Source organism: Mobula hypostoma, chromosome 14, assembly GCF_963921235.1.
Source record: "Mobula hypostoma chromosome 14, sMobHyp1.1, whole genome shotgun sequence".
Taxonomy (NCBI): Eukaryota; Metazoa; Chordata; class Chondrichthyes; order Myliobatiformes; family Myliobatidae; genus Mobula; species Mobula hypostoma.
The window spans coordinates 15,891,166-15,918,727 of record NC_086110.1 but is presented as its reverse complement, the minus strand read 5'-3'; the positions used below and the strand labels follow the sequence as shown (position 1 = coordinate 15,918,727).

Here is a 27,562-nt window from a genome sequence, read left to right as displayed (position 1 = left end):
CTGAATGGTGGCCGATTAGGAAAAGGGGAGGTGCAACGAGACCTGGGTGTCATTATACACCAGTCATTGAAAGTGGGCATGCAGGTACAGCAGGCGGTGAAAAAGGCGAACGGTATGCTGGCATTTATAGCGAGAGGATTCGAGTACAGGAGCAGGGAGGTACTACTGCAGTTGTACAAGGCCTTGGTGAGACCACACCTGGAGTATTGTGTGCAGTTTTGGTCCCCTAATCTGAGGAAAGACATCTTTGCCATAGAGGGAGTACAAAGAAGGTTCACCAGATTGATTCCTGGGATGGCAGGTCTTTCATATGAAGAAAGACTGGATGAACTGGGCTTGTACTCGTTGGAATTTAGAAGATTGAGGGGGGATCTGATTGAAACGTATAAGATCCTAAAGGGATTGGACAGGCTAGATGCAGGAAGATTGTTCCCGATGTTGGGGAGGTCTAGAACGAGGGGTCACAGTTTGAGGATAGAGGGGAAGCCTTTTAGGACCGAGGTTAGGAAAAACTTCTTCACACAGAGAGTGGTGAATCTGTGGAATTCTCTGCCACAGCAAACTGTTGAGGCCAGTTCATTAGCTATGTTTAAAAGGAAGTTAGATATGGCCCTTGTGGCTACAGGGGTCAGGGGGTATGGAGGGAAGGCTGGGTTCTGAGTTGGATGATCAGCCATGATCATAATAAATGGCGGTGCAGGCTCGAAGGGCCGAATGGCCTACTCCTGCACCTATTTTCTATGTTTCTATGTTTCTATGTTTAACCTGTTAGTTGTCAACTGTGGTTCTAAACAGTTAGCTTCTTGGAAATGAATCCATCAACTATTTTTTGTCATTCAATATTAAAAACTAATGCCAACTACTATTTATGTTTATTTAGCATTTGCATCTATTGTATCCCAAGGACAAACAGATGGTAACCGGGCATATCGAGTGATGAGTGGACACTTGCCCATGGTGTATGTCATAGCTGGTCTGAACCTCAGCTGGCAGCTGGCTGAAGGAAGATACAGTAGGAAGGGCACACTAACAACGTGGCAGATCTGACCTGGTCAGGTGAGTCAGAGTCATGGAATCACCGGGAGATACGGCGCAGAAACATACCCTTTGGCCCACTAAATCATGTCAACCATTACTAACCTATTTAACACCAATACTACGTTAATTTTATTCTTCATTTTCTTTCACTCTCCCCACGTTCCAACACTCACTCACTCACACACCCCCCCCCCCAACCCTTTGGGATGGGAGATGAACCTGGGGCACCCAGGGGAATCCTACGCGGTCAAAGGGAAAATGTAGAAACCCCACACAGGGATTGAGCTGCTGCCTCTGGCATTGTGAACCAGTAGCTCTACTAGCTGTACCACTGTGTTATCCACAGAAACAGCTACACAAGATACCAAACAGTCTTCCTCTTCTGTTCTGTAAAGCTCCAAACACTTTTGTTACTTTAACTCCAGCACACAGAATTTCCATAGAACCATAGAACCATAGAACCATAGAACCTACAGCACAGAAACAGGCCTTTTGGCCCTTCTTAGCTGTGCCAAACCATTTTCTGTCTTGCCGAACCAATTTCTGCCTAACCATTCCCTGCCACTTTCAACCCTAGCCCTCAAATCTTCCAACTCCTTCCTTAAACCTTGCTTCTCCCTTGTCTAAGATGAAGCCTAAAACATTCTTCTTTGACAATGTCACCGGTCTTCTATCCTAATACCTCAGTCTGTTTCACCCAACAAATATTTCATTAAAGCATTACAAAATACAACTTATTGCTGTAATATAGTGAATGAAACACAACATTTGTTAACACATGAACCAATACAAAAAGGGATTTTTAATGGTATTAAATCATTCCAGCTGCTCCTGTCTCAACAGTGCTAATGGCTATCTAGAAGTGCATAGCCATAAAATGGAATCGAAGACAAGAGCATGGAGCTGTCTGTTTACCATTCCCAATTCCACCAACAACTGAGGAATCTGCATTAGGCCCTAACATCATGGACAAAATGGGCAACAGCACCCATGGGGCACTTGTGTCTGTGAAAAGGACCAGTGAGTGGTTGGTGCCCATCCTCCTGGCGTCGTGCCTCCAAATTAAATTGGAGGTTAGCAAGTTGAGATTTGTTAGAACTTTGACAGTAACTTTATATTTTGGTTTTAGAAAAACAACAGGGCAACAGGCCTGTACTGTCCAATTACACCCATGAGAGGAATAAACCTACGCTGTGCTTGGAATGGGAGGAAACTGGAGACTCCGGAGGGAACCAGAGAGTCACGAGGTCACAAACTGCTTACAGACAGTGGCAGGAATTGAACGCTCACTGCTATACTATTGTTCCACCGCAATTTTGACGCCAAGCTCTTAACTTTCAGATGGGTTAAAGTACATCCCTGAGCTGCTTGATGGAGCGCAGAAAGGATTGCAACAGTGCCCGAAGACGAGGTACAACAGGCGGAGGAAGTAATGAAAGATGGACCGACTGCTCTGATAAGATTTGAAATTGGCAGAAAGTAAATTGAAAGTTTGATTGTAGAAATACACTGAATAGAGTGGCAGTTTAAAGATGATAAATACAGTCAATATTTTCTGAAATGGGAACATAATCACTAACTTCCAGTTTTGCGTTCAGTGCCATACTCACTCATTGGGTGGAATTTTCCAGCCTTGGTAATGGTAAATGCAAGGAAAGAGTTATACTTGAACTGTTTAGTACAGTACAATTCTTCCGGCTATCTGTTAGACGACGTTTTCCAACAGCACAATTCATTTTTACATTTTATACCCTCCACCTGTTACACCTCCTCCTTGTGGGCTATTGCAGTCCTCCCTCGCCATGGAGCAGCTCCGCACTTGTTTTAATGTACTCTCCCTCAAATAAAATTTCAGCAGAGATTGGCAACAAGTCAGCATCAAAGCTCTAACAAATATCAGGTTGCTAAACCCCGATTTAATTTGATCCTGCCCAGAACTATTCTCAGCCGCAGGCACCAGACAAAGTGCTGAATAGATCAGGTCTGGTACAACTGTGAGCTATGATCCTGCCCTCGCAGAGTTAATAATGATTGATAGATTTCTCCAATGCAGCTGCTTATGTAACAGAAGAACACATCTCCTGCACATCAGTGCGTCTGTTGCTAATGGATACTGAGCTCCACTAGACACAGTTGTCTCTGCAATGGGTAGGCATCTGCCTTTAGGCGAAGGCTCAGCTTGTAGACCTGGAGAGAATCACAAAGAGAGGGAAGAGGGCAGAAGGACCGAACACGCAGATGGAACTGTTCAGATCAGAAGCACTGAAGAATCAGAAGTTAAAGTTGATCAGCAAGGAAGTTCTGATGCATGAACCAGATTTGGTGCAGGGTCACGAAGAGGCACTAGGGTATGGAACGTGGGACACCAGCCATCAGCACTTTGGACTAATCAACACCACAGATGACAGTGATGAGACTGAGAGAATACTGGAGCCTGGTAATACTATGGAAGTGAAACCTGACAGTAAGAAGAACTAACTTAAAATCTATATTGGGAGGAGGAGAAGATGGCAGGGCGACGCAGCGCGCGTGGCCTCTCTGGCGATGAATATCTGTAATCTGTCAAGTAGGGTGCCGTGCACAATTCTGATTTGATGGAGACAGACGTGAGAGCACAGAGGAACATCTGGTGAAACTTCTGAAATGCCCGCCTCGCTGCCGCTGCTACTGTGCGATCCAGAATCTCCGGAGGGGAAGGCCCCGAATCCTTGGCTTTGCCTATTGCTTGGTGGCCGGGGCGGGGTCGAAGCGCTCGGCAGAGATGGTGCTCAGTGCTCAGTGTCGGAGGGCTGGTTGGAGGCTCGAAGTTTTCGGACGGACTCAGAGTTGGCTGTGGTCGGGTGCTTCCAAGATGCTGCATCGGCAAGTTTACGGCGCTGGAAGCTCATGGCAGGGAGAGTTTCTCCCTTCTACCGTCTATGTGAGATGATGGGCTATCAGGACTTTGAGACTTTTTTTTTACCATGCCCATGGTCTGCTCTTATCAAATTACAGTATTGTTTTGCACTGTTGTAACTATGTGTTATAATTATATGGTTTTGTCAGTTTTAGTCTTGGTTTGTCCTGTGTTTCTGTGATATCATACTGGAGGAATGTTGTATCATTTCTTAATGCATGCATTTCTAAATGACAGTAAACAAGGACTGAGTGTCCTCATAATCTAATAATCTATCTAATATTTGTGTGTGTTCCACTGATTCTCAGAAATACTGATATTTTAATGTAACTAGCATGTGTACAAAATGACTGAAAATACATGAATCTCACTATTTTTACACATTCAACATTAAACAGAAACCATGACAAGGTGTAATCAAGATTTAAGAGTGATACTGCCATAACCAACATTTCATTCCTGTTTATGTCAGAGGTAGAGTAGGGCTGATTAGAAATCAAAAAATGTATGGTTTTGTAGAGAAGAAGGGACAGAAGTTCCAAATGAGAAGATGATACTGATTGCTACCCAGGGACAGGGTGCTACCAATATCACTCTACAGAAGGAGACTGTTAATATTGGACAGGACACGGAGACAAGCGAATCGCAGAGCAGTCGATGTGGAGAAGCTGGCTGCTCTGGGCTCTGGGTCTATGGACTCAATCTGGTTTGGAATGCTGTCGCTTGATTGTTTGCAAGATTCGAGTTTTTTCCCCTCTTTCTCTGTGCGTTGGATGTTGGTCTTTTTTTAAATTGGGTTCTTTCGGGTTTCTTGCTTTGTGGCTGCCTGTAAGCAGAGAAATCTCAAGGTTGATGAGAAAATGTGTTAGGAGTGGCACCCTCATAGAAAGATCACCAACTGGATGAGATAAATCTTTTGCCAAAGAGAAGGATGAATATTGCAGAGACTGTAGCTGCAGTCTAACAGCTCTCCTCAGATAAGAGAGCACTACTAAAGGATTGAAAACAATATACAGTAAATTGGGACAAGAAATTAATCTCTCAATCACAGACAAGCCAATCCAAGGTCAGAGATTGGGAAACTTCTGGAGGTAACAATCTTGGCAAAACTGATTGGCATTCAGAAAAAATGGGTTCAATTAATGAACATTGGCTTGAACTTGAAGAATAATGTTTATGAATAACTAATTTTTTTTACATATTTCAGACAGGCAGCAGATGAGCCAAGTAATTACAGGCCAGCCAGCCTTACAGCAGTGGTAGAGAAAATACTGGTGAAAATTCAGTACAGGATTTATGTTAATTCAGAAAGACATGGGTTGCTCAGAGAGGATCAATCTGGATTTCTTGTTTCAGTAATTTGAGTTTTTTGAGGAGGTAGCCAAAGAGACTATATAAAGACAGGGAAGTCGATGTTGTCTACATGGACTTTGGTAAGGTATGTGATAAGACCCCATGTTGTGTGCTGAACTAGAATTCCAGATTCATGATTGTTCGTCATGCTTCAGTACATATAAGTGCAAAGGAGAAATAAATGATTGTTATTCTAAATCCAATTTGTGTTGGGCATGTGGCCAAGTGGTTAAGGCATTCGTCTAGTGATCTGAAGGTCGCTAGTTCGAGCCTCACCTGTGGCAGTGTGTTTTTGTCCTTGAGCAAGGCACTAAACCACACATTGCTCTAGACTCTGTGCGAGGAGTGGCACCCCACACAGACTTCCATTCTGCGCCTTGTAAGGCATGAAAATGCCCGATGCAGGCCTCTCATGGTCTGAGTTGACATTCCCCCCTAAATCCAATGCAGGATAAAAAAAGACACATTAACTATAAAATTGATCCTATACAAGTAACTGTATAGTGCGGCTGTACACACACACTATATAGATTAGCTTATATACAAAGACTGATTGTATGTACATTGAGTGGTGCTAGGTGCAGGAGTATCTGACAGGAAATAGCATGTGAAACCTATTTGGATCCAAAAACTGGGTTGGTGATAAGAGACAGTGGGTATTGGTGGAAGGATTTTTCTCTAATTAGACATCTGTGACTGATGGTGTACCAAAGGAATCGTTGCTAGGAACTTTGCTGTTTGTGATACATATTAACGAATTGAATGTGAATTTAGGAAGAATGATCAGCAAGTTTGTAGATGACACAGAAATTGGTGATGTTGTGGATAGTGGGAAAATTGCCTAAGATGACAGCAGCTGAAAAGTGGAGCTTGGTAGATGGGGATAAGCTGTATGCAGGGTTATTTGCTCAGACCTGGGCACATCTTCCTGAATATATTTTGTATTCCAAAGTTCAAAGTACATTTAGTATCAAAGTATGTATACTTTATACAACCTCGAGATTCGTCTCCTTGTAGGCAGCCACAAAAGAAAAGCTCAATAGCACCCATAAAAACACAAGACATCGAACATCCTATGTGCAGAGAAAAAAATACAAATCGTGCAAAAATAAAAGTAAGCAAATAACATTCAGGAAGGTGAGTCAGAAATCACAACAGCAGATTCAGAAGCCCGATAGTTACAGGCCATAGCCTCAGTTCAGTGTAGAGATGGGTAAACCTCACAATGCAGCGAGCTGAACTGGCCCATCCCTCACCTCCAGCCCTGACACCCTGACCTTTTCAATTTGGCCCAGCGCCTAAATCGTCCAAGCTTCATGTCTTTCCAGCATCTGCAGATTTTTTCTTGTTGGTTCTTTTCTCGCTCTTAGACCAGGACCTAGGCCCTGTGTCTTCGATATGCTCTTGGGCTCGATCCCCACCACCTCCATTTGGCCTGTACCCAGCCTTTCCAATTCGGCTCAGCGCTTAAATCATTCAAACCTCAGGTCTTTCCTCACTCTCAGGCCCAGGCTCCGCCTTGACTGTGCCTCACCTCCAAGTCAAGTCGCTTTTATTGTCATTTCAGCCATAACTGCTGGTACAGTACACAGTTAAAACAAAACAATATTCCTCCAGGACCATGGTGCTACATGAAACAACACAAAACTACAGTAGACTAAGTGAGAAAACACAAAACTATATTAGACTTCAGACCTACACCGGACTAAAGTGCACAAAACAGTGCAAGACAGTACAGTAATTGATAAACAAGACAATAGGCACAGTTAAGGACAAATTACAATATAATAAATGAAGTAAATGTAAACAATGTTTTAGCAGGAATTGAGAAAGAAATGAGCAAATATTGCAAAGGGAGTGGAGTGGTCTTCATGTGGTGTGTGTGTGTGTGTGTGTGTGTGTGTGTGTGTCTGTGTGTGCGCACGCGTGCACCACTTGCCTCGCCGCAGTTCTGCTGCATCGAAAGGCCTCCAAGTTCGCTCCAGCAATGGCCAAACATTGGCTTATTCCCTGCTGCCTTAGAGATTTCAGTTCACACCGCAGAAATGGAAGGCTGTACAGGCGATTTAAAAGCTCAACTCTGACAGGGAAGTTACAGGCTGTTGTTTGCAGTGATCATTTACCAGAAAAGGTGTGATGAATAAAGTATTTAGTTGTTTTCTTTGTTTTATTAGCCACTAGTGTCACCGAGATTCACCAGCGCCATCTTAAACCAGAAACCAACATTGTTTTGTTTATGTTCCATTTCCTTGCTCTGTATCTGTTTCCATTCACTCATTGACCAGATAACCTTGCTTACAGCTTGCCCCCATGGTCATCCCAATTTTACCCTACTGGAGACACATCCTCCCCTTCCCTACCCTCCCTGCAGTTTAGCAAGCTTATTTTGCCTGCTACTACGACTCTTTGTTAGAACATCAACTTGAAGCGTTAACTTAATTCTCTTTCCACAGACGTAGCCTGACTTGCTGAGTGTCCCCAGCATTTTAAGCATTTATTTTGGATTTTCAGCTTCTGCAGTTCTTTGATTTTCAGATTACACAGCAAGTTGTGATCAGAAAGAGCAGTGCAAGTGGTAACTTTCAAAAGAGAAATGGGCAAGTACTGAGTGAGAGAAAAACAAAACGCAGGGTTACGGAGGCAGAGCCAGTGAACAGGCAGTTGGGTGGAAGAGCAGTGAACTGAGCTACCTTCTCCTGCTTTGCAGTCTCTGCTTCAAGCTCAAGTTGAGACACACATTTGGTATGAAATGTAACCATGCATGCACCGCAAAACTCTGCAGCAGAATGGTGCAATTGTGGTCGATATATAACTGCAACAAATGATAAAAGTGTACACAAATTAACTTGTGCATAGACGGTATCAGAATATAGATGAATGAAATATGGACATGTGACAATTATAATGCTGTTACTTTTTGACCCAACATCATTACTCCCACAAATTATTTATTCTAGTAAAATATAATTTTGAATACATTTCTTATTTATTTTACTACTTTTGAAAAAAAAGGAATAAAAGCTTCAGGCTCAAACTTTTTCTCAGGTGCAACATTGCTTTCATCACGATAACTGTCTGTGTAGTATGCATTTACCATGGCAAACATGCCAAGGACAAGTTCAGTGAATCACTGAGCCAGCACCGTATATCTGAGTGGTTATCGGATCCTCTTGGCCTGGTCTCCAGGTAGATAATGAGCAGACATCATCAGGCACATAATATTATTCCACAATTACGACCCAGCCACATCTCATGATGCTGAAACCACACTCTCTGGAATAGACACTACTGGTTTCTGATTGCTTGATGGAAATATTGAAAAAGATTTTCAACTTACTGCACTGTACTAACTTAATGGGTTATTGGTCCAATAAAGCAGTTACTAGATTACCCAATTAGAGTAAATAACAAAGCATTTGGGAGCAAGCAATACTGATGAGCTATTCTGGAGAAATTAATACATTAGCAGCTAGGAATCACTTACTTTCATAATTCTGAAGATTTTCTACTATCCATCATTTCTATAGAAGGGGCACTAACTTGACAAGTTACCTTAGATTCCCACTCACAGATGCCGTATGATCTATTGACCATCGCTAGCATTTTCTGTTTTGATTTATTGTAAGGTTCTCTTGCATGGAGATCAGTTAGAGTTATACAGTCACAAGGACAAGTCGGCTCAGTGAGTCCACACCAACCCCATGTGACATCAGGGCCAGCATATTGAAACAGTGTATTACCCCAGCAGGGACAATCTGAAATAAACAACCAAACATGGTAATGATGTTATCTTTGAGCTTCACTTACTTTTCGTCATCTCAGAGCACGTGGAAAACCTCTGCAGTATCAGGCTGTTTAAAATACAGTTGATGAAGATGTGAAAAGTGGGTCACTCACACAGTAGAAAGCCTGTACTGTTACCAAATGCAGTACCAGGTTGTATTTGAAAGTAGAGTTGATGAAGATGTAAAAAGTGGGTCACTTACTCAAGCCTTGAGAAGCAGCTTCAACGTAATCAACACCGTTTTAGGCATCTCCAAAACTTGCATACGTGTGTTAAACAACACATCTTAAATCAAATAATTATTTTTAAAATACAGCACATCACAGATCTTTGGCAATTTAAATAGAATACCAAAATGTAGCTTGCCTCCACAGACCATAGATGGAATAATCCCCGACAGCACCACATCTACTTCTGTAACTCTGGGGTATATGGCAGAAAGTTTAATTTTAGTTAATGTTTCACAGCCAGCAAAGTTACTGCGACAGAATTCGCAGCTCAAGCTAATATTTCAGAACCACCTCAACAGGGGTTTTAGTGCTCCATCCATAATGTATGCACTCACAACTCTGGCAGTTTAGTAAATCTTCTCCAGCCATTTCACACATCAAACAAAATTTAACAAACCATATGAGACATATTGGGACAAATGACCAAAATCATAATCAAAGAGGTAGGTTTTAGGTAGTGGCTTAGGGAGGTGGAGAAATTTAGTGAGGGAATTCTAAAGTTCAGTACCTACAGAGAAGAACATAATAAGTACATTCAATAATAATATGATAAGTATACTGCTTTAGATACTGTTGGGGGGTTGACCTGCCAGGGAGCTGCCACAGTGACCAGGTTCTGGCGCTGTGGCTCAGAAGGGAAGTGGAAAGAAGAAAAGTGCGTAATGATAAGCAGAGCAGACAGGAGATTCTGTCGATGTGAAAGATCACCTGGATAAGGACATGTCCAGGGTGATGGGGGCCTTTAACGATGGATGCCACCTTTTTGAAGCATTGCCCCTTGAAGGTGTCCTAGATGCTGAGTAGGCTGTGCCCATGATGGAGTTTACTATGTTCACAACTTTCTGCTGGCTATTTCAATCCTGAACAGTGCCCCCGCCGCGCATCCCAGATGGTGATGCAGCCAGTTAGAATGCTCTCCATGGTACATCTGTATAAATATGCAAGTGACATACCTAATCTTAGACTCCCGTTGAAATATAGCCACTGTTGTGACTTTTTTTTGTTACGTTGGACCCAGGATAGATCCTCAGAAATGCTAACCCCAAGGAACTTGAAATGCTCACTCGTTCCACTACTGATTCTGCAGGAGTTGGTGTTGGAACCGCTTCCTTTCATGTCATATGTCAATGATTTGGAGGACTGAATTGATGGCTTTGTGGCCAAGTTACGGATGATATGAAGACTGGTGGAGGGCAAGTAGTGATGAGAAAGCAGGAAGTTTGAAGAAGGACTGAAATAGATTGGGAGAATGGGCAAAGAAGTGGCAGATGGAATACCATGTAGGGAAGTGCATAGTCATGCACTTTGGTAGAAGAAATAAAAGTGTAGACTATTTTCTAAACGGGGAGAAAATTAAAGAAAAATCAGAGGTGCAAAAGGGACTTTGGAGTTCTTATGCAGGATTCCCTAAAGGTTACTTTGTAAGTTGAGTCGGTGGTAAGGAAGGTAAATGCAATGTTAGTATTCATTTCAAGAGGACTAGAATATAAGAGCATGGATATAATGTTGAGGCTTTGTAAGGCATTGATCAGACTGCACTTGGAGTACTGTGAGCAGTTTTGGGCCCCTTACTTAAGAAAAGATGTCCTGGCATTGGAGAGGGACCCATGGAAGTTCATGAGAAGGATTCCAGGAATGAAAGGGTTAATGAATGCAGAACACTAGATGGCTCTGATCTACTCACTGGAGTTAGGAAGAATGAGGGGGGGATATCATCGAAACTTTTGAACATTGAATGGCCTAGATAGAATGGACATGGAGTAGATGTTTCCTGTTGCAGATGAGTTTAGGACCAGAGGGCACAACTTCAGAAAAGAAAGATGTCCATTTAGAAAATAGATGATGAGGAATTTTATTAGCCAGAAGGTAGTGAATCTGTGAAACTGATTGCCACAGATAGCTGTAGGGGCCAAGTCACTGAGTGTATTTACAGCAGAGGTAGATAAGTTCTAGATTGGTTAGGACTTCCAACTGTTATAGGGAGAAGGCAAAAGAATGGGGTTAAGAGTCATCGGGCAGCCATAACCGAATAGTGAAACTGACTCGATGGGCTCAATGGCCATCTTATGATCTCACAGTTTTGACAATGGCAGAAAACTCCCTTTAACCAGGGCCCTGGGGAATTTGGTGATGCTGGTCTGACAGATTTTCCAGACCATCGGATTTTATGAAAGTTTAAAGGAAGTGTGGGGAAGAGGACCCAGGTGAGCTTAAAGGGAAACTGAACCCAGTGGATTTCAAGTGAGTGCAGAAACAAGAGCCTTAGTGCATCAAAAGGAACATGGGAACCATGGTTCGGTTGGAATCGGCTCTCATGATACAGATGCCAATCCACTGGGATTTCAAAACAACAGGATAACTGATTCCAAGAGCTTTGCCGTAAAGTGACTGAGGCAGATCTCTAAAGCAGATTAGGAATAAAACTTGCATGGTGCTTGTTGATTTCTGCCAACATCCACCTGGAGGTAACGCAAACACCAAATAGGATACACTGAATTATCTGTATGTTATTAACAACAAACCATTCCCCGTACACCTTGAGAAATAGAAGAATGGAAAGACAGGAAATGAGAAGGTGTGATCAGTAAGTGAGATGGTATCCCAATGGTTTATGTTTACAGCGAATCCAAATCAGGGAATATATTTGTGATGCTATATCCAATCCCCTTTTGTACATTTTTCCATTCAGAATCTCGTATCACAGAACTTATGTTTCCAACTCATACATACAAACGGTCTTAGATTTAGCCACCAAAATTCTTCAATTGGAAGAATGGGTCCCTCCAAACTTTTGGCTTATAGTGATGGTAGGGCTGATTGAGTAGGCGAAACAGATCTCAGTTATTTACTCAAATGTCCAAAAAACAGCTCAATTCCTGTATCGGGTGCAAACTTTCTCCTCTCTCTAACCCAACTGTTAATTGACTTGACAGGACATGAACATTTTGAAATCTCCCTAAACATAATTTATGTCCGTAATGCAATTCAGAAGTTATCTTTTGGAAAGCAAAATTAATTTACTATGAAGCCGCTTCAGTTCCTGCAAGATGTTTCAGCATAAATTAGGGATTGGCTTGAAGTAGGTGAAGGATTCATTGTAATGTCTTCCAGTTTCTGAACAGACTTATAGCAAGGATCCCATCCCACACACGTGAGTTTAGAACATTAATCTCAATGATAATCAATGACCAGTAACTTGAAATACAAAGATTAGGAAACTGAAAATATATGAAGGTGAGTGAGGTCAAGGCAAATAGTCAACTATTCCATGATAATACTATACTATTTTCAGTTCTCTACTCATCAATCCCCTTCTAACTCAATGAGTTCATTTGCTTTTGTTTCTCTCAAAGACATTACTTCATAAACTTAGACCATAAGTTAAGACATAGGATCAGAATTAGGCTATACAGCCCATTGAGTCTGCTCTGCCATTCCATCATGGCTGATTTATTTTCCCTCACAAGCTTATTTTTTGCTTTTTCCCCACAGCCCCCAAAACCCTGACTAATCAAGAACCTATCAACCACCGAAATATACACAATGACTTTGCCTCCACAGATGAATTCCACAGATCACCACTCTCTGGCTAAAGAAATTCCTTCTCATCTCTATTCGAAAGGAACATTTTTCTTTTTTGAGACTGTCCCCTCTAGTTCTAGACTCTCTCACTATTGGAAATATCCTCTCCACATCCATTCTATTAATGCTTTTCAATATTCAGTAGATTTTAATGAGATCTCCCTCATTCTTCTAAACTCCAGTGAGTACAATCCCAGAGGCATCAAGTGCTCCTCAATAATTAACCCTTTCATTCCTGGGATCATTCTGATAAACCTCTGAACCCTCTCCAATACCAGCACATCTTTTCTTACATATGGGGCCCAAAACTGCTCACAACACTCCAAATAAGGCCTGAATTTGCTCCTCATTTAGGAAACCTTTATAACTTCAACCAAAGTGCATGATCACACACTTCCCTACACTGTTTCATCATCTAAATCATTAAAATATAATGTGAAAAGTAACAGACCACAGACCAACGCCTGTGGAATACCACTAGCCCCCAGCAGCCAAATGGTAAAGGCCCCCTTTATTCCCACTCTTTGCCTTAAGCCAGTCAGCCAATCTTCTGTCCATACAGTACCATACCTGTAATACCATGGGCTCTTATCTTGTTTAGCAACCTCGTGTGTATCACCTTGTCAAAGGCCTTCTGAAAATCCAAGTAAACAATATCCACTGACTCTCCTTTGTCTATCCTGCTTGTCATTTCCTCAAAGAATTCCAACAGAGTTGGCAGGAAAGGTTTCCTGTTCAGGGAAATCACACTGACATCAGCCTATTTTATCATGTGCCTTCAAGTATCCCAAAACCTCATCCTTAATAATGGACTCTAACATACCATCAACCACTGAAGTCAGGCCTGTAATTTCCTTTCTTCTGCCTCCCTCCCTCCGTAAAGAGTGAAGTGAAATTCACAATTTTCCAATCTTCTGGAACAATTCCAGAATGCAGTGATTTTTGAAAGATCATTACTAATGCCTCAATAATCTCTTTGGCCACCTCTTTCAGAACCCTGGGTGTTGTCCATCTGGTCCAGGTGACTTATCTACCTTCAGACCTTTCAGTTTCCCAAGTACCTTCTCCTTAGCAATAGCAACCATACTCACTTCTGTCCCGACACTCTCAAGTTTCTAGCATGCTGCTGTTGTCTTCCATAGTGAAGACGGACACAAATACTTATTAAACTACATTACTGCCTCTCCAGTGTCATTTTCCAGTGGTCCAATATCTATTCTTGCCTCTCTGTTACACTTCATAAACAATATCTGAAAGAAAATTTCTGGTATTCTCTTTTATATTATTTGCTAGTTTACCTTCATATTTCATTTTTTTTCATCCTTTTTTTTAACTTGCCTTCTGTTGGCTTTTAAAAGCCCACTATTTTTTGCTACATTGTTTGCCCCTTCTTTTGCAAAGTTACTACAAACTTACCACAAAAGCCTAAACAGAAGATTGCATTTCACCATTCCCACTTCAGATTCCGCTAGCTCACCCTAGTTCTGATGCTCACCCTTCCTACTTCATCTTGGGATAGCTACAATTGAACAGGTCTGTGTGTTAGCAATTCCCAAGACGTTAGCAGCAGTTCCTCTGGAACCTAAATCAGGTTTTAGTTTCAACATTCATTTTTCTAGGCCAACCATTTATAAACAATCCTTGAAAGAGGCAGAGATTCAGACAATTTAAAACAAATATCTCAATGAGCACAAACATCAAATGGCTAAAGCATGTTCTGTTTATTGGGTTTAGTGTCCATGATGATTGGCTAAAGGACCTTTTTCTACGTTCTCTGACAGAGATACACACAGAGCTTCCATTTCTCATTTTTGTTTATTCATTCACAAAATGTGGCTCACTGACTATGACAATATGTACTGTTAAACCTCTAATTTCTCCTGAAGTGAGGAGGTAATTAAGAACCTCATTGGTAGGCGAGGCCAATAGGTTTTCTTTCCTGAAGGACATTAATGAACCAGTTGACTTTTTAATGATGGATCAATTGTTTCAGTTTTTTAAATTAATTCCAGATTTATTTAATAAGATTAATGTACATTCCCCGGCTGCTATGGTGGGACTTAAACTCATGTCTCTGGGCCAGTGGTCCAGAACACAGGCCGCTATTCCAGGAACTAAACCACTACACTATTAATTGGCAATGTTGAGGATAGTGAAAAGTTGATGTTCTACATTATCCGGCATTCCTTTGCTGTACAACAGTGCAATCATTAATTTAGAAGGGTCATTAAGTTGGAATTGCAAAGGGATAATGATGCATTTAATGAGTGGGGAAAAATGGAACATGGAATTGAATGCTAGGGTGTAAAAAGTCATCCACTTTGGGGGAAAGAATTACTCATGTGATTGCTTGCTAAATTGCAAGATATTGGGACTCTGTTAGTAAAGAGATTTTAGAACGGCAAACTAGTATCAATTTAAAAAAAACATGAAAAGGCTAATTAAGTTAACAATTAAAAGGTTAATTAATTAGAAAAATTGAAAGGAACATTAACCTTTATTTCAAGAGAGCTGGAATACAGGGCGGCAAGTGGTAGAGCGTCATGACATTAGACTCAGATACACAGTATTTGGAGTGTTATGTTCTACACAGTGCACCTCGGCCTGTCCAGAACAACCATCTACGACAACTGGTGGTATCACTTACACATGTTTAGCTGCCTCACGAAGCTGGCCATGTTGTTGTGTTTGAAGTATTTAGGCAGCACTTCCTTAGCAAACCTGCCCTGATCAAAGACATGGAAACTCGTCCCATTCTAGAAATAAAATTTAAAAAGAGAAAACACACTTGTCACTTAACCGAAAGTCTAAATTACAGGGTCAAGAGAAATGATGAACAAAGCCAAGTAAAAATCTAAACTATCACTGGTACCCTCACAAATGATGCATGATAATTAACCAGCCTCTGTAACTAATTCACAGGCACATTTTAATGCTCCACTATGGCAGGGAGTTGAGGAGTCAAGCATTCAGGATGATCATTAGAAATTTAACATGCTCCCTGCTCCGTTTTCTAACAATCTATCAGCACGTGCCCAACCTGCCCTGCTTTTTCGGAAGAGAGTCTATTTGCAGTGCAGGGTGATGTTATTGCCCATGTATCATTAAAACACTTAAGAGTACTTAGTAAAACCCTACCAGAACATCCCGACACTTGTGGAAAGGTGAAGTATGAAGAGTAATTCAAAAGGATACTTCCTTTTACTGACTGAATTGTCAAGCATCTCCAGCTTTGACCGAGCAGAGGTCAGTCGTAATGCAAAAACTCAGGATTGCTATTTGTGGCAAATAGACCTTGTGATCTAATGGGACACGGTCCATTTCCCATGCATTCCACTTGAGCAGAAGAATCCTTCCAAGGTTCCACTCCATAATACTTGTGTCCTTGTTGATGCCTTTGTAAGTATATTTTCAGTATTGTCAAATCACAATGTCAGTAAATAGAACATATTACATAAAAGAAATAACGTGTAAATAATATCCAGATTAAAAACGTAGACACAAGGAAATCTGCAGATGCTGGAAGTTCAAGCAACACACACAAAAAATGCTGCTGGTGAACGCAGCAGGCCAGGCAGCATCTCTAGGAAGAGGTACAGTCGACGTTTCAGGCTGGGACCCTTCATCAGGACTAACTGAAAGAAGAGATAGTAAGAGATTTGAAAGTGGGAGGGGGAGGGGGAGATCCAAAATGATAGAAGACAGGAGGGGAGGGATGGATCTAAGAGCTGGAAAGTTGATTAGCAAAAGGGATACCAGACTGGAGAAGGGAGTCCTCTACTGTCAAGACGAAGCCACACTCAGGTTGGAGTAACAACACCTTATATTCCGTCTGGGTAGCCTCCAACCTGATAGCATGAACATTGACTTCTCTAACTTCCGTTAATGCCCCTCCTCCCCTTCACATCCCATCCCTTATTTATTTAATATATATATTTTTCCCCTTTTTTCCCCCTCTCTCTTTTTTGTCCCTCTCACTATAACTCCTTGTCTGCTCTCCACCCTCCGGGCTACCCTCCCCCCTTCTCTCTCTCCCCAGGCTTCCCGTCCCATGATCCTCTCCCTTCTCCAGTCTAGTATCCCTTTCGCTAATCAACTTTCCAGCTCTTAGATCCATCCCTCCCCTCCTGTCTTCTCCTATCATTTCGGATCTCCCCCTCCCCCTCCTACTTTCAAATCTCTTACTATCTCTTCTTTCAGTTAGTCCTGACGAAGGGCCTCGGCCCAAAACGTTGACTGTATCTCTTCCTAGAGATGCTGCCTGGCCTGCTGTGTTCCACCAGCACTTTTTGTGTGTGTTGTCCAAATTAAAAAGCAGCCTTTCCCAATAGGCACCTCCATTGAGTATGATTCTTTCTCCATTTCTAATTCAACAAGACTGGTGATTTACGGGCTGGCACAAGGAAGGCTTACTGAGTTGCCTCTAAAAATAAGTGGTTCATGGATGCCCAGCTAGGAAGGAAACCTGCCAACAGTTTCCTGCTCTCGGCTACGTTTGACTCAACTCATATTTCGTGGCCGACTATGAATTCATTTGGAGCGACTATTGAAAGAGAAAAGTGCGGTACGCAAATCTCAACAACACATTTATTAACGTAGGACGTAGGTGGAGAGAGCTATCTGAAGGTGCTTTCCAAAGAGGCGAAAGGAAACAGATGCAAAGAAAGGAAGAGCAAGATTAGGGGACATGGGTGCAAGGTGGCTGGAGATAGGTTTTTAAAGCTGGGAAAGTTCAGACAGGAAGTTCTAGGGAATAAACCCAAAGCTGTCAACTTGAGAAAAGCAGTACACATGAAGTGAGGTAAGGGGTGTGAAGAACGCTAGAGAGTGACAAAGAATGATTTGATGAGGTTGATTCAATGGGTCGGTAGGTATTCTCTGCACACAGAGAAGATCTGCTTGTTCAGCAGGGTAGGAGTTGCATATAGTGCAGACTGAAGGGTTGTTGGTTGATCAGCGGGAAAAGGGATAATCCCTACTTAACTAGAGTACTTGTGAATCAGGAGAGTAACTTACTATGAAACTGCAGAGAGCTGCTGTTCAGGATTAGAACCTTTAACAGTGTAGGACAGGAAAGGTCAGTGGATTACAGAAAGGATGAGAAGGGCTCTCCTCTTGCACCTCCCAGCAAGTGGTACCTGTCCATTTCAGTAATGATCATCATTATGGAAAAACTGATGAATGACAGATGGGTAGATGTGCTGCACAACTGCAGTGCTGTGTTTGCTTTACAGATGCCTTGAGGGAGATGCAAGTCTGTAGGTGGCTCTCAGATGGTGAAGGGAGATCTATAGTTGAAGAGACTGATACACCAAATGGACTGCACTATTTCAAATTTACTCCAATTTCAAATGAAACTATGAAGCAACTGAGCTTACATTCTGATGAGCACTTGCAGTATTGTACTGGATTTTGAGGAGATTACTACTGTCCTCTGAACGTGTTGAGCAGCCATGACACTTTGATTTGTTCTCTCTGGAAATCTTCTTTTAGATACTTGACTTCCCAAGTCATTCGTTTGTCTGGCTACTCAATGGTTGAACCAACATCGTTCCACCAGCTTGTTGATAAGGACATGGAGTGACTTATACATCTCATTTACATGGGACAGGAACTTTCTCGGGTAGTTGACAAACTCCAGATGACCTTGGACTTTATCAACATCAGATGGACTTGGATCTCCTTTACTGCCTCACCTTTGGTTGTATCTGGTTTTAGGCACCTCTGGCGAATGTGACCCAAGCAAGCGGCTTCTTTATTTCAAACTCCAAATTTTTGCTGAACCAATTTTGAGTTTCCTCATCTTCTTAACAGGACTCTCAACTTCCAACCATGGTTTAAGATTACTTCTCCCATTGTTTCTCCTTCACCAAAAACTAACATTCACCTGCTGTCCACAATACCCCATACTGACCTTCAAATGTACAGCCAGTTCCTCTGGTGCTGTGATGGTTGTGAGTGGCATTGTTGCCCAACAGCATTCATCAGTGCTGCATTGAAACCTGTGAAGTAAGCTCTCCTCATGTTCTATGGGCCAGAAACCATTCTTTGCATCCAGCTCAATGAAAGCTTTTGATGTCCAGATCTAACAAAACTGTAGTGTAGAGATTAACACAATGCTACTGCAGTGTCAGTGACCCAGGTTCAATTCCGCCACCGTAAGGAACTTGAATGTTCTCCCTGTGACTGCATGGGTTTCCACCCACATTTGAAATATGTACGATTTAGCAGGTTAATTGGTTACATGTGTTTAACTGGGTGGCGCAGACTCATTGGGCCAGGAGAGCCTGTTATCAAGCTGCAAACCTAAATAAATTTACAAAAACATCCTCTAAGGTGGTTGGCAAGGATAGCCTGGAATTGTTCTGTGACTCAAAAATAAATTCAGGTGGAGGTCCTGAAAACAGACTACAGGGAGTTAGGAAAGAAGCTGAGAAGCAGAACCACAAGGGTAGTAATCTCAGGATTACTGCCTGTGCCATGCGACAGTGAGTATAGGAATAGAGTGAGACGGAGGATAAATGTCTTGGCTGAGGGATTGGAGCAGGGGGCAGGGATTCAGATTTCTGGATCATTGGGACCTCTTCTGGGGCAGGTGTGACCTGGACAATAAGGATGGGTTGCACTTGAATCTGAGGGGGACCAATATCCTGGCAGGGAGGTTTGCTAAGGATATTGGGGAGAATTTAAACTAGAATTGCTTTCGGGGGGGCGGGGTGGGAACGGAAATGATGAGATGGAGAAAGGGGCAGTTGGCTCACAAACAGAGAAAGCTTGTAGTCAGCGTGAGAGGGAGGATAGGCAGGTAAAAGAGAAGGGATACGCTCAGACCAATGGTTTGAGATGTGTCTATTTCAATGCAAGAAACATCATGAACAAAGCAGATGAGCTTAGAGCATGGATCAGTACTTGCAGATTCTGCAAAGGTGTAATAGTAACAGGGCTGTTGTGATGGGAGATTTTAATTTCCCAGATATTGATTGGCATCTCCCTAGAGTGAGGGGTTTAGACGAGGTGGAGTTTGTTAGGTGTATTCAGGAAGGTTTCTTGACACAATATGTAGATAAGCCTACATGAGAAAAGGCTGTACTTGATCTGATATTGGGAAATGAATCTGGTCAGGTGACAGGTCTATCAGTGGGAGAGCACTTTGGAGATAGTGATCACAATTCTATCTCCTTTACCATAGCATTGGAGAGGGATAGGAACAGACAAGTTAGGGAAACGTTTCATTGGAGTAAGGGGAAATATGAGGCTATCAGGCAGGAACTTGGAAGCATAAACTTGGATGTACTCAGGGAAATGTACAGAAGAAATGACGCAAATGTTCAGGGGATATTTGTGTGGAGTATTGCATAGATACATTCCAGTGAGACAAGGAAAGGATGGTAGGGTACAGGAACCATGCTGTACAAAGACTGCTGAAAATCTAGTCAAGAAGAAGAGCTTACGGAAAGTTCAAAAAATTAGGTAATGATAGAGATCTGGAAAATTATAAGGCTAGCAGGAAGGACCTTAAGAATGAAGTTAAGAGAGGCAGAAGGGGCCATGAGAAAGCCTTGGTGAACAGGATTAAGGAAAACACCAAGGCATTCTACAAGTATGTGATGAGCAAGAAGATAAGACGTGAGAGAATAGGACTAATCAAGTGTGACAGTGGAAAAGTGTGTATGGAACCAGAAGAGGTAGAGGAGGTTCTTAATGAGTACTCTGCTTCAGTATTCACTACGGAAAAGGATCTTGGCGACTTACAGCGGACTGAAAAGCTTGAGCAGACAGACATTAAGGATGTGCTGGAACTTTTGGAAGGCATCAAGTTGGAGAAGTCACTGGGACTGGACGGGATGTACCCCAGGCTACTGTGCGAGGCGAGGGAGGAGATTGCTGAGCCTCTGGCAATGATCTTTGCATCATCAATGGGGTCAGGAGAGGTTCCGGTGGATTGGAGAGTTACAGATGTTGTTCCCTCATTAAAGAAAGGGAGTAGGGATAGTCCAGGAAATTATAGACCAGTGAGTCTTATTTCAGTGGTTGGTAAGTTGATGGAGAAGATCCTGAGAGGCATGATTTATGAACATTTGGAGAGGTATAATATGATTAGGAATAGTCAGTATGGCTTTGTCAAAGGGAGATCATGCCTTATGAGCCTGATTGAACTTTGTGAGGATGTGACTAAACATATTGATGAAGGTAGAGCAGTAGATATAGTGCATATGGATTTCAACAAGGCATTTGATAAGGTTCCCCATGCAAGGTTTATTGAGATAGTAAGGAGGCATGGGATCCAAGGGGACCTTGTTTTGTAGATCCAGAACTGGCTTGCCCACAGAAGGCAAAGAATGGTTGTAGATGGTTATATTCTGCATGGAGGCCAGTGACCAGTGGTGTGCCTCAGGGATCTGTGCTGGGACCCCTACTCTTTGTGATGTTTGTAAATGACCTGTATGAAGAAGTGGAGAGATGGGTTAGTAAATTTGCTGATAACACAAAGGTTTGTGGTGTTGTGGATAGTGTGGAGGGCTGTCAGAGGTTACAGCAGGACATCGATAGGATGCAAAATTAGGCTGAGAAGTGGCAGATGGAGTTCTTGGCAGTGTGGAGGATCAGAGGGATCTTGGGGTCCGAGTCCATAGGACACTCAATTTCTAAAGTACATGTCCGGCACAGCATTGTGGGCCGAAGGGCCTGTATTGTGCTGTAGGTTTTCTATGTTTCGATGTTTCTAAATAAAAGGTGTTGGAATTAAATCAGTAAGTTAGATAACATTACGGGGAAAGAAACAGGTCAATAATCCTTTATCTAAAACTTTAATGTTTTCTCTTTCCCTTGATGCTACTGACCTGTGGAGTATTTCCAGCAATTTTAGTTATTGCTTTTCTGAAATATCTTCAATGTAGTCAATCATCTTCACAATCTCAGCCTGCCACTTGATTTCTCAGCACGCACCAAACTGAACACTCAGGTGCTAGAGGCCATTATCCTCAACTCAGTTAGTTTGCCCAATATGGCTTTAAGTTTCTCCATAGCAGTCACGAGAACGCACCTTGGAGTTGCCTGCTACTCTGGGTCTCCATTGCACTGGGTGCTCATTGTCGATGTACATGTCCTTTCTGTATAACTGACCTTGTACGTTTCCAACTCAAGGCCTGAATTTGATCATGTCTCTACTTCATCTAATTGATGGGCTTCCAATGTCTTCACTGTGTGCTTTGTGGACATGTTTTCCAGTCCATATCATTCATAGTCCTGCCCACAGCACAGCAGTTTCGGTAAGCTGTCAGCCTGTATGGAGGATACAGTATAGCAAACGGGTTGACAGGGACTGTCCCTTTAAATAACGCTGCTCCTGCATCCTCGGAGCTGTCTCTTCCATGAGTGAGCTGTATCTGTCATTTATCAGACTGGTGTAAATGAAGGATGGAATGAAGGCATCAGTAACTGGCACTATGACAGTCTGAAATCCTGGCAAGTCTGAATCACCTTGCATTAATGTGATGTTTCCACTGCATCATGCTGTACTATTTTACCACTGTGCAACAAACTTTTGGCCCATCAGCCAACAATCGGCTGAAGCAGCATCTGTGTGGTGGGGAGACAGAAATATCAACATTTCATGTTGAAACTCTGCATCAGGACTCTCCAGTGGATTGGTTGTTGATCCAGATTCCAGCAACTTCAGTCTTTTATCCCTCCATTCCTTCCAAAGATGCTGCTCAACCTGCTGAGTACCTCCAGCAGATAGTTTGCTGTTCCCAATTCCAGCTTCTGCAGATTCTTGTGTCCAAGACTTTTAGCCAAGGCCGTTTTTAAAGTGCAACAATTTTCACCAGCTTATGTGATTTTCCCATTACTATCACTGCATAAAATTCAAAATGAAATGGCGTTGCAAACATGAGAGCTCAATTACAGGTTGATGGGACTAGGCAGACTAGATGGGCCAAAGGTCAGTTTCTGCACTTTGTTGTTCTATGAGTGCAGTTTAAAGCACTGGTGAAATGCAGTGTATGTCTGCACTCTGCCCAGTGAACTAGCTCTTTAATTTGAACTGCACCAGTGCCTCTGTTAATCTCCGTGAACACTGAGTGCCTGCCAACAGTTCAATTAGCGGTCTAGTTGGAAAATTACAAGATAGGTGTAGAGGAGGAAAGCTTGGTTTAAAGTTGTAATGTTGAACATCACCAGAACAACAGAACAATATTCACAAGTGTCCAAATTTGTAGCCAGTTTTATCCATGCTCAACTGTTATCTGAGCTTGGTCTCTGTCCAGTAGATTTGACTGTAATCTCACAATATTATTCTCTTACATTGGGTGTCTTAAGTATTCTTCAGAGCAGCATTCTTGTTTTTGGACTGAATTGCTGGAGCCCTTGCCAGGATTAGAGTGCATTTGTCTCTGCTTTATAAACCACTACAAGCGTTACTGTGAAGGTTAACTGAGTTCAAAAGGAAGAAAACTTAATATCCAGACAATTACTTCATCCCAGGGTTCCCAGAACAGCTGGAACCAAAATGAATCAGTAAAAATATCTTCTTACTGTTTCAACAGTAAAAGATTTTCATACTGGTTAAGGCAGGCTTCATCATTAGATAAAAACTGTTCATTTTAAATTTTTTACAATTCCTTTAATGACTTAATTCTGCCCCAAAACTTTCAGCCATTTATAATTCTGAAAATAAACCTTTTACTGCAAATATGATGAATTAAAAATATATTACCCAATGATTTGTTGAGATTCTCACTCTTGCTCCTTAAAATTTAACACTTAATTAAGCTCACACCATAATAAACAAGGAAAGTACTCTGAGAAAAGTGTTAAAAAGGCCTAATAATTGACAAATTTAGTTGTATTGCTGTAATACAAATTATGACAAATCTGAAAATAATTATAATTTACTGTTTTATGATCAACAAAGGACTCCACAACATTTGCACACTGCAGGATCAGACCGTACTGGGACTGAGACAGGGCACCATCTCTTAGCCAATGTTGGCATCTTAAACTCAAACAGTAATACTTCTACTTAATTCCCTTCCATCTGTCTATTTGGCAGCTATTCACATAAATGAGCATTATCACTATATAGTCATACTGTTACATGGTGAGTTCAATAATCCTGCATAGTTTGTATTAACTAGCCTGTCACTGTGGAAGCAGCTGGAATATAGAACGAAGGCAAATGCTTTTTACTTCTGTTACTTTGCATATCGAGAAGATGTATTTAATTTTGTTTGACACAGCCAGCCAAGAATACAACCGCCTTAAGAACATAGTGCCAAGTGGGAAACATGGGTTAGTTTTCCTTAGGATCAGCGTAAGTTTGGTCATTGACTTCAGGAAAGGGGGCGGTGCATATGCTCCTATCTACATCAACGATGTAGAAGTTGAGAGTTTCAAATTTCCTAGGGGTGAATATCACCTGTAGCCTGTGCTGGTCAGCCATGTTGATGTCACAGCCAAAAGCTCGATGTCTCCACTTTGTCAGGAGGCTAATGAAACTTGACATGTTCCTGTCAACCCTTCCCAATTTTTAATAATGCATCGTAGAATGCATTCTATTTGGATGCATAATATCATAGTATGGCAACTGCGCTGCATGTGACAAGAAACTGCAGGGAGTTGTGGACACTGCTGAGCACATCATGGAAACAAGCTTCCCCTCTATGGACTCCCTCTAGATTTCTCACTGCATCGGTAAAGCAGTTGGCATAGTCAAAGACCCCACCCACCCCTCTCCCATTCGGCAGAAGATAAATAAGCCTGAAAGCACATACCACCAGGCTGAAGGACAGCTTTTATCCCGCTGTCAGGCATTTGAATGCACCTCTGGTACGATATGATGGATCCTTCACCTCACAAGCTACCTTATGATCTTGCAATTTATTATTTACCTGCACTTTCTCTGTAGTCTTTACTCTCTATTCTGCATTGTTATTGTTTTACCCTGTTCCACCTCAGATCAGTGTGTAATGCTTTGTCATGTATCAAGGCAAGCTTTTCTCTGTATCTCGATACTCGTGACAATAATAAATCTATACAAGCTTGTCCTTTTAGTATTTTCTACATGATTTTTGTATACACAAGTCATAGAGCTCAGAAGCAGGCCATTCTGTCCACCAAGCCCAAGTTGCCGATTGTATCTAACTAAACTAATCCCATTTGTGTGCAATGGGAGAAATGCAGAGCATGAATCTGCCAACCTCTCACGATTTGCCTCTCTAAAAGCAGGAGCCCCAAGTACTTCTTTAGTGGAGTTTTTAATGAAAGTGCCTAGAAGGATTGCCAACAGCGAGTCCTTTGAAAAAGTCCTGTGCACCCTGGGAATAGTACTAACTGTAGTCATTTCTGGGCCTCTTAAGATGGTGGTGACTTCTGAACTCAGCCACTGTTGGTAGTCACTGCACAGCCTGGGGAGCAATCCCAAGCAGGAAATACTCAGGCTGGCACACCCCACTTCACAGAGGCAGCGTTGTCAGCTTTAGTAGAAGAAGCAGACACTGGGAGGGACAATGTCTGCTCTACGGAATCCAGCATGATACCAAGGGCAAAAGTGAGGTGTCAGTGAGTGAAGCCAACCTGAAGACATGGTCCTATGTTGCAAGCCATCCAGTGAGGTCAAATGTGGTCAAACGCCCTTCCTCCTGGATAAGGTGTCTTAATGATTCAAATATCCCTGTGGGCAGGTTTGCTAGAGCTGTTTGGGAGGGTTTAAACTAATTTGGCAGGGGATGGGAACCAGAGTGACAGTGCTGAGGATGAGGTAGTTTACAAACAGAGGCATTGTGTAGTGAGGCTCCTAGCAAGGAGAGGACGATGATCGGGCAAAATTGCAGTCAATAAGAGAGTTGCAACTTAAAAGGCGGACAAAATTGAAAAGGATATTGGATTGCTGGAAAACAATGCTGGAGAGTTAGTAATGAGGGATGAGGAAATGGCGTAGGAACTGAATAAGTATTTTGCATCAGTCTTCACTGTGGAAGACACTTACATTTTGGTGGAAGCTCCAGGTGCCAGGGGTCATGAAGTGCGTGAAGTTACCATTACTAGAGAGAATGATCTTGGAAAACCGAAAGGCCTGAAGGTAACATACATCAAAGTTGCTGGTGAACGCAGCAGGCCAAGCAGCATCTATAGGAAGAGGCGCAGTCGACGTTTCAGGCCGAGACCCTTCGTCAGGCCTGAAGGTAAGTTACTCACCTGGACCAGATGGTGTACATCCCAGGATTCTGAAAGTGATGGCTGAAGAGATTGTGGAGGCATTCTTTCAAAAATCACGAGAAATCTGAAATGCTTCCGGAAGACTGGAAAATTGCAAATGTCACACCACTTCTCAAGAAGGGGGAGAAGCAGAGAAAGGAAACTATAGGCCAGTTAGTCTGACTTCGGTGGTTGGGAAGATGTTGGAGTCACTTTTTAAGGATGAGATCTCAGAGTACTTGTAGTCAGCATTGAAATCTGTTGGAATTCTTTGAAGAAATAACAAGCAGGATAGACAAAGGAGAATTGATTGATGTTGTGTACTTGGATTTTCAGAAGGCTTTTGACAAGGTGCCACATATGAGGTTGCTTAACAAGCTATGAGCCCATGCAGTGGGCATGAGCATGGATAAAGCAGTGGGTGATTGGCGGGGAGCAGAATCGGAATAAAGGGAGCCTTTTCTGGTTGGCTATAAGCGACTAATGGTGTTCCACAGGGACCGATTCTTTTTACATTATATGTCAATGATTTGGATGATGGAATTGATGGCTTTGTTGCAAGGTTTGTAGACAATACAAAGATAGGTAGAGGGGCAGGTAACTTTGAGGAAGTAGAGAGGCCACAGAAGGATTTAGATTGGTAAATTCAGGTGGGTGGGGGGGGTGAGAAGTTGGAAGGTGATAGGTGGAAAAGTTAAAGTGCTGAAAAAGAAAGAGGAATCGAGAGGAGAAGAGAGTGGACTATGAAGGAAAGGAAAGGGTGAAGGGCACCAGAGGGAGGTGATAGGCAGGTGAAAAGAGAAGGAGTAAGAGAGGAGCCTGAATGGGGAATGGAAACGAGAGAAGGGAAGGAAGTTAGAGAACTTGATGTTCATGTCATATGAACATCACCTGAACTCACCAATCACCTTCTAGCTTGTACTCCTTCCCCTTTCCCCTTTCCCCTTTCCCCCTCCCCCCCACCCTAACCTCTTATCCTGGCTTCTTCCCCTTCCTTTCCAGTCCTGGTGAAGTGTCTCAGACCAGAAAGTCGGCTGCTTATTCCGCTCCATTGATGCTGCCTGACTGCTGAGTTCCTCTCACATTTTCTGTGTGTTACATTTGAGCAATTCTGGCTAGACTGAGCTGCCGATTTACTTGTTTATTCATTATTTTTTTTCTTCTAGATTATGTATTACATTGAACTGTTGCTGCTAAATTAACAGATTTCATGACACATGCCGGTGATAATAAACCTGATTCTGATGTGTGTTACTCAGAATTTCCAGCATTTGCAGAATCTCTTGTGTTTAGCTCAAATGTAAGCTGGAAAAGTTACCCACCAGTTCTGCTTCATCATACAGAAGCTCCCCAGCTTACAAACGATTTGACTTACGGAAATCTGATATTATGCAAATTCTCCCATATCAGTATTAAGACATTTTTCAAGCTAATAACAATAAAATATTTCATGGCATTTGTTAACGACTGGAAACAACATAG

The 27,562-nt window shown here is 42.2% G+C and overlaps 1 protein-coding gene across 1 annotated transcript in view; it reads right to left on the bottom strand.

The window, feature by feature from the left end:
- Nucleotides 1-26,119, bottom strand: part of hsf4 (heat shock transcription factor 4) — a 79,662-nt gene extending 53,543 nt beyond the window's left edge. The window contains exons 1-2 of the mRNA XM_063066717.1: nt 26,081-26,119; nt 15,531-15,639 (exon numbers count right to left, since the gene is read on the bottom strand). Coding sequence (XP_062922787.1) covers nt 15,531-15,561 — 31 coding nt within the window. The 5' untranslated portion in view covers nt 15,562-15,639; nt 26,081-26,119. The remainder of the gene's footprint in view (nt 1-15,530; nt 15,640-26,080) is intronic.
- Between the last annotated feature and the right edge of the window lie 1,443 nt (nt 26,120-27,562).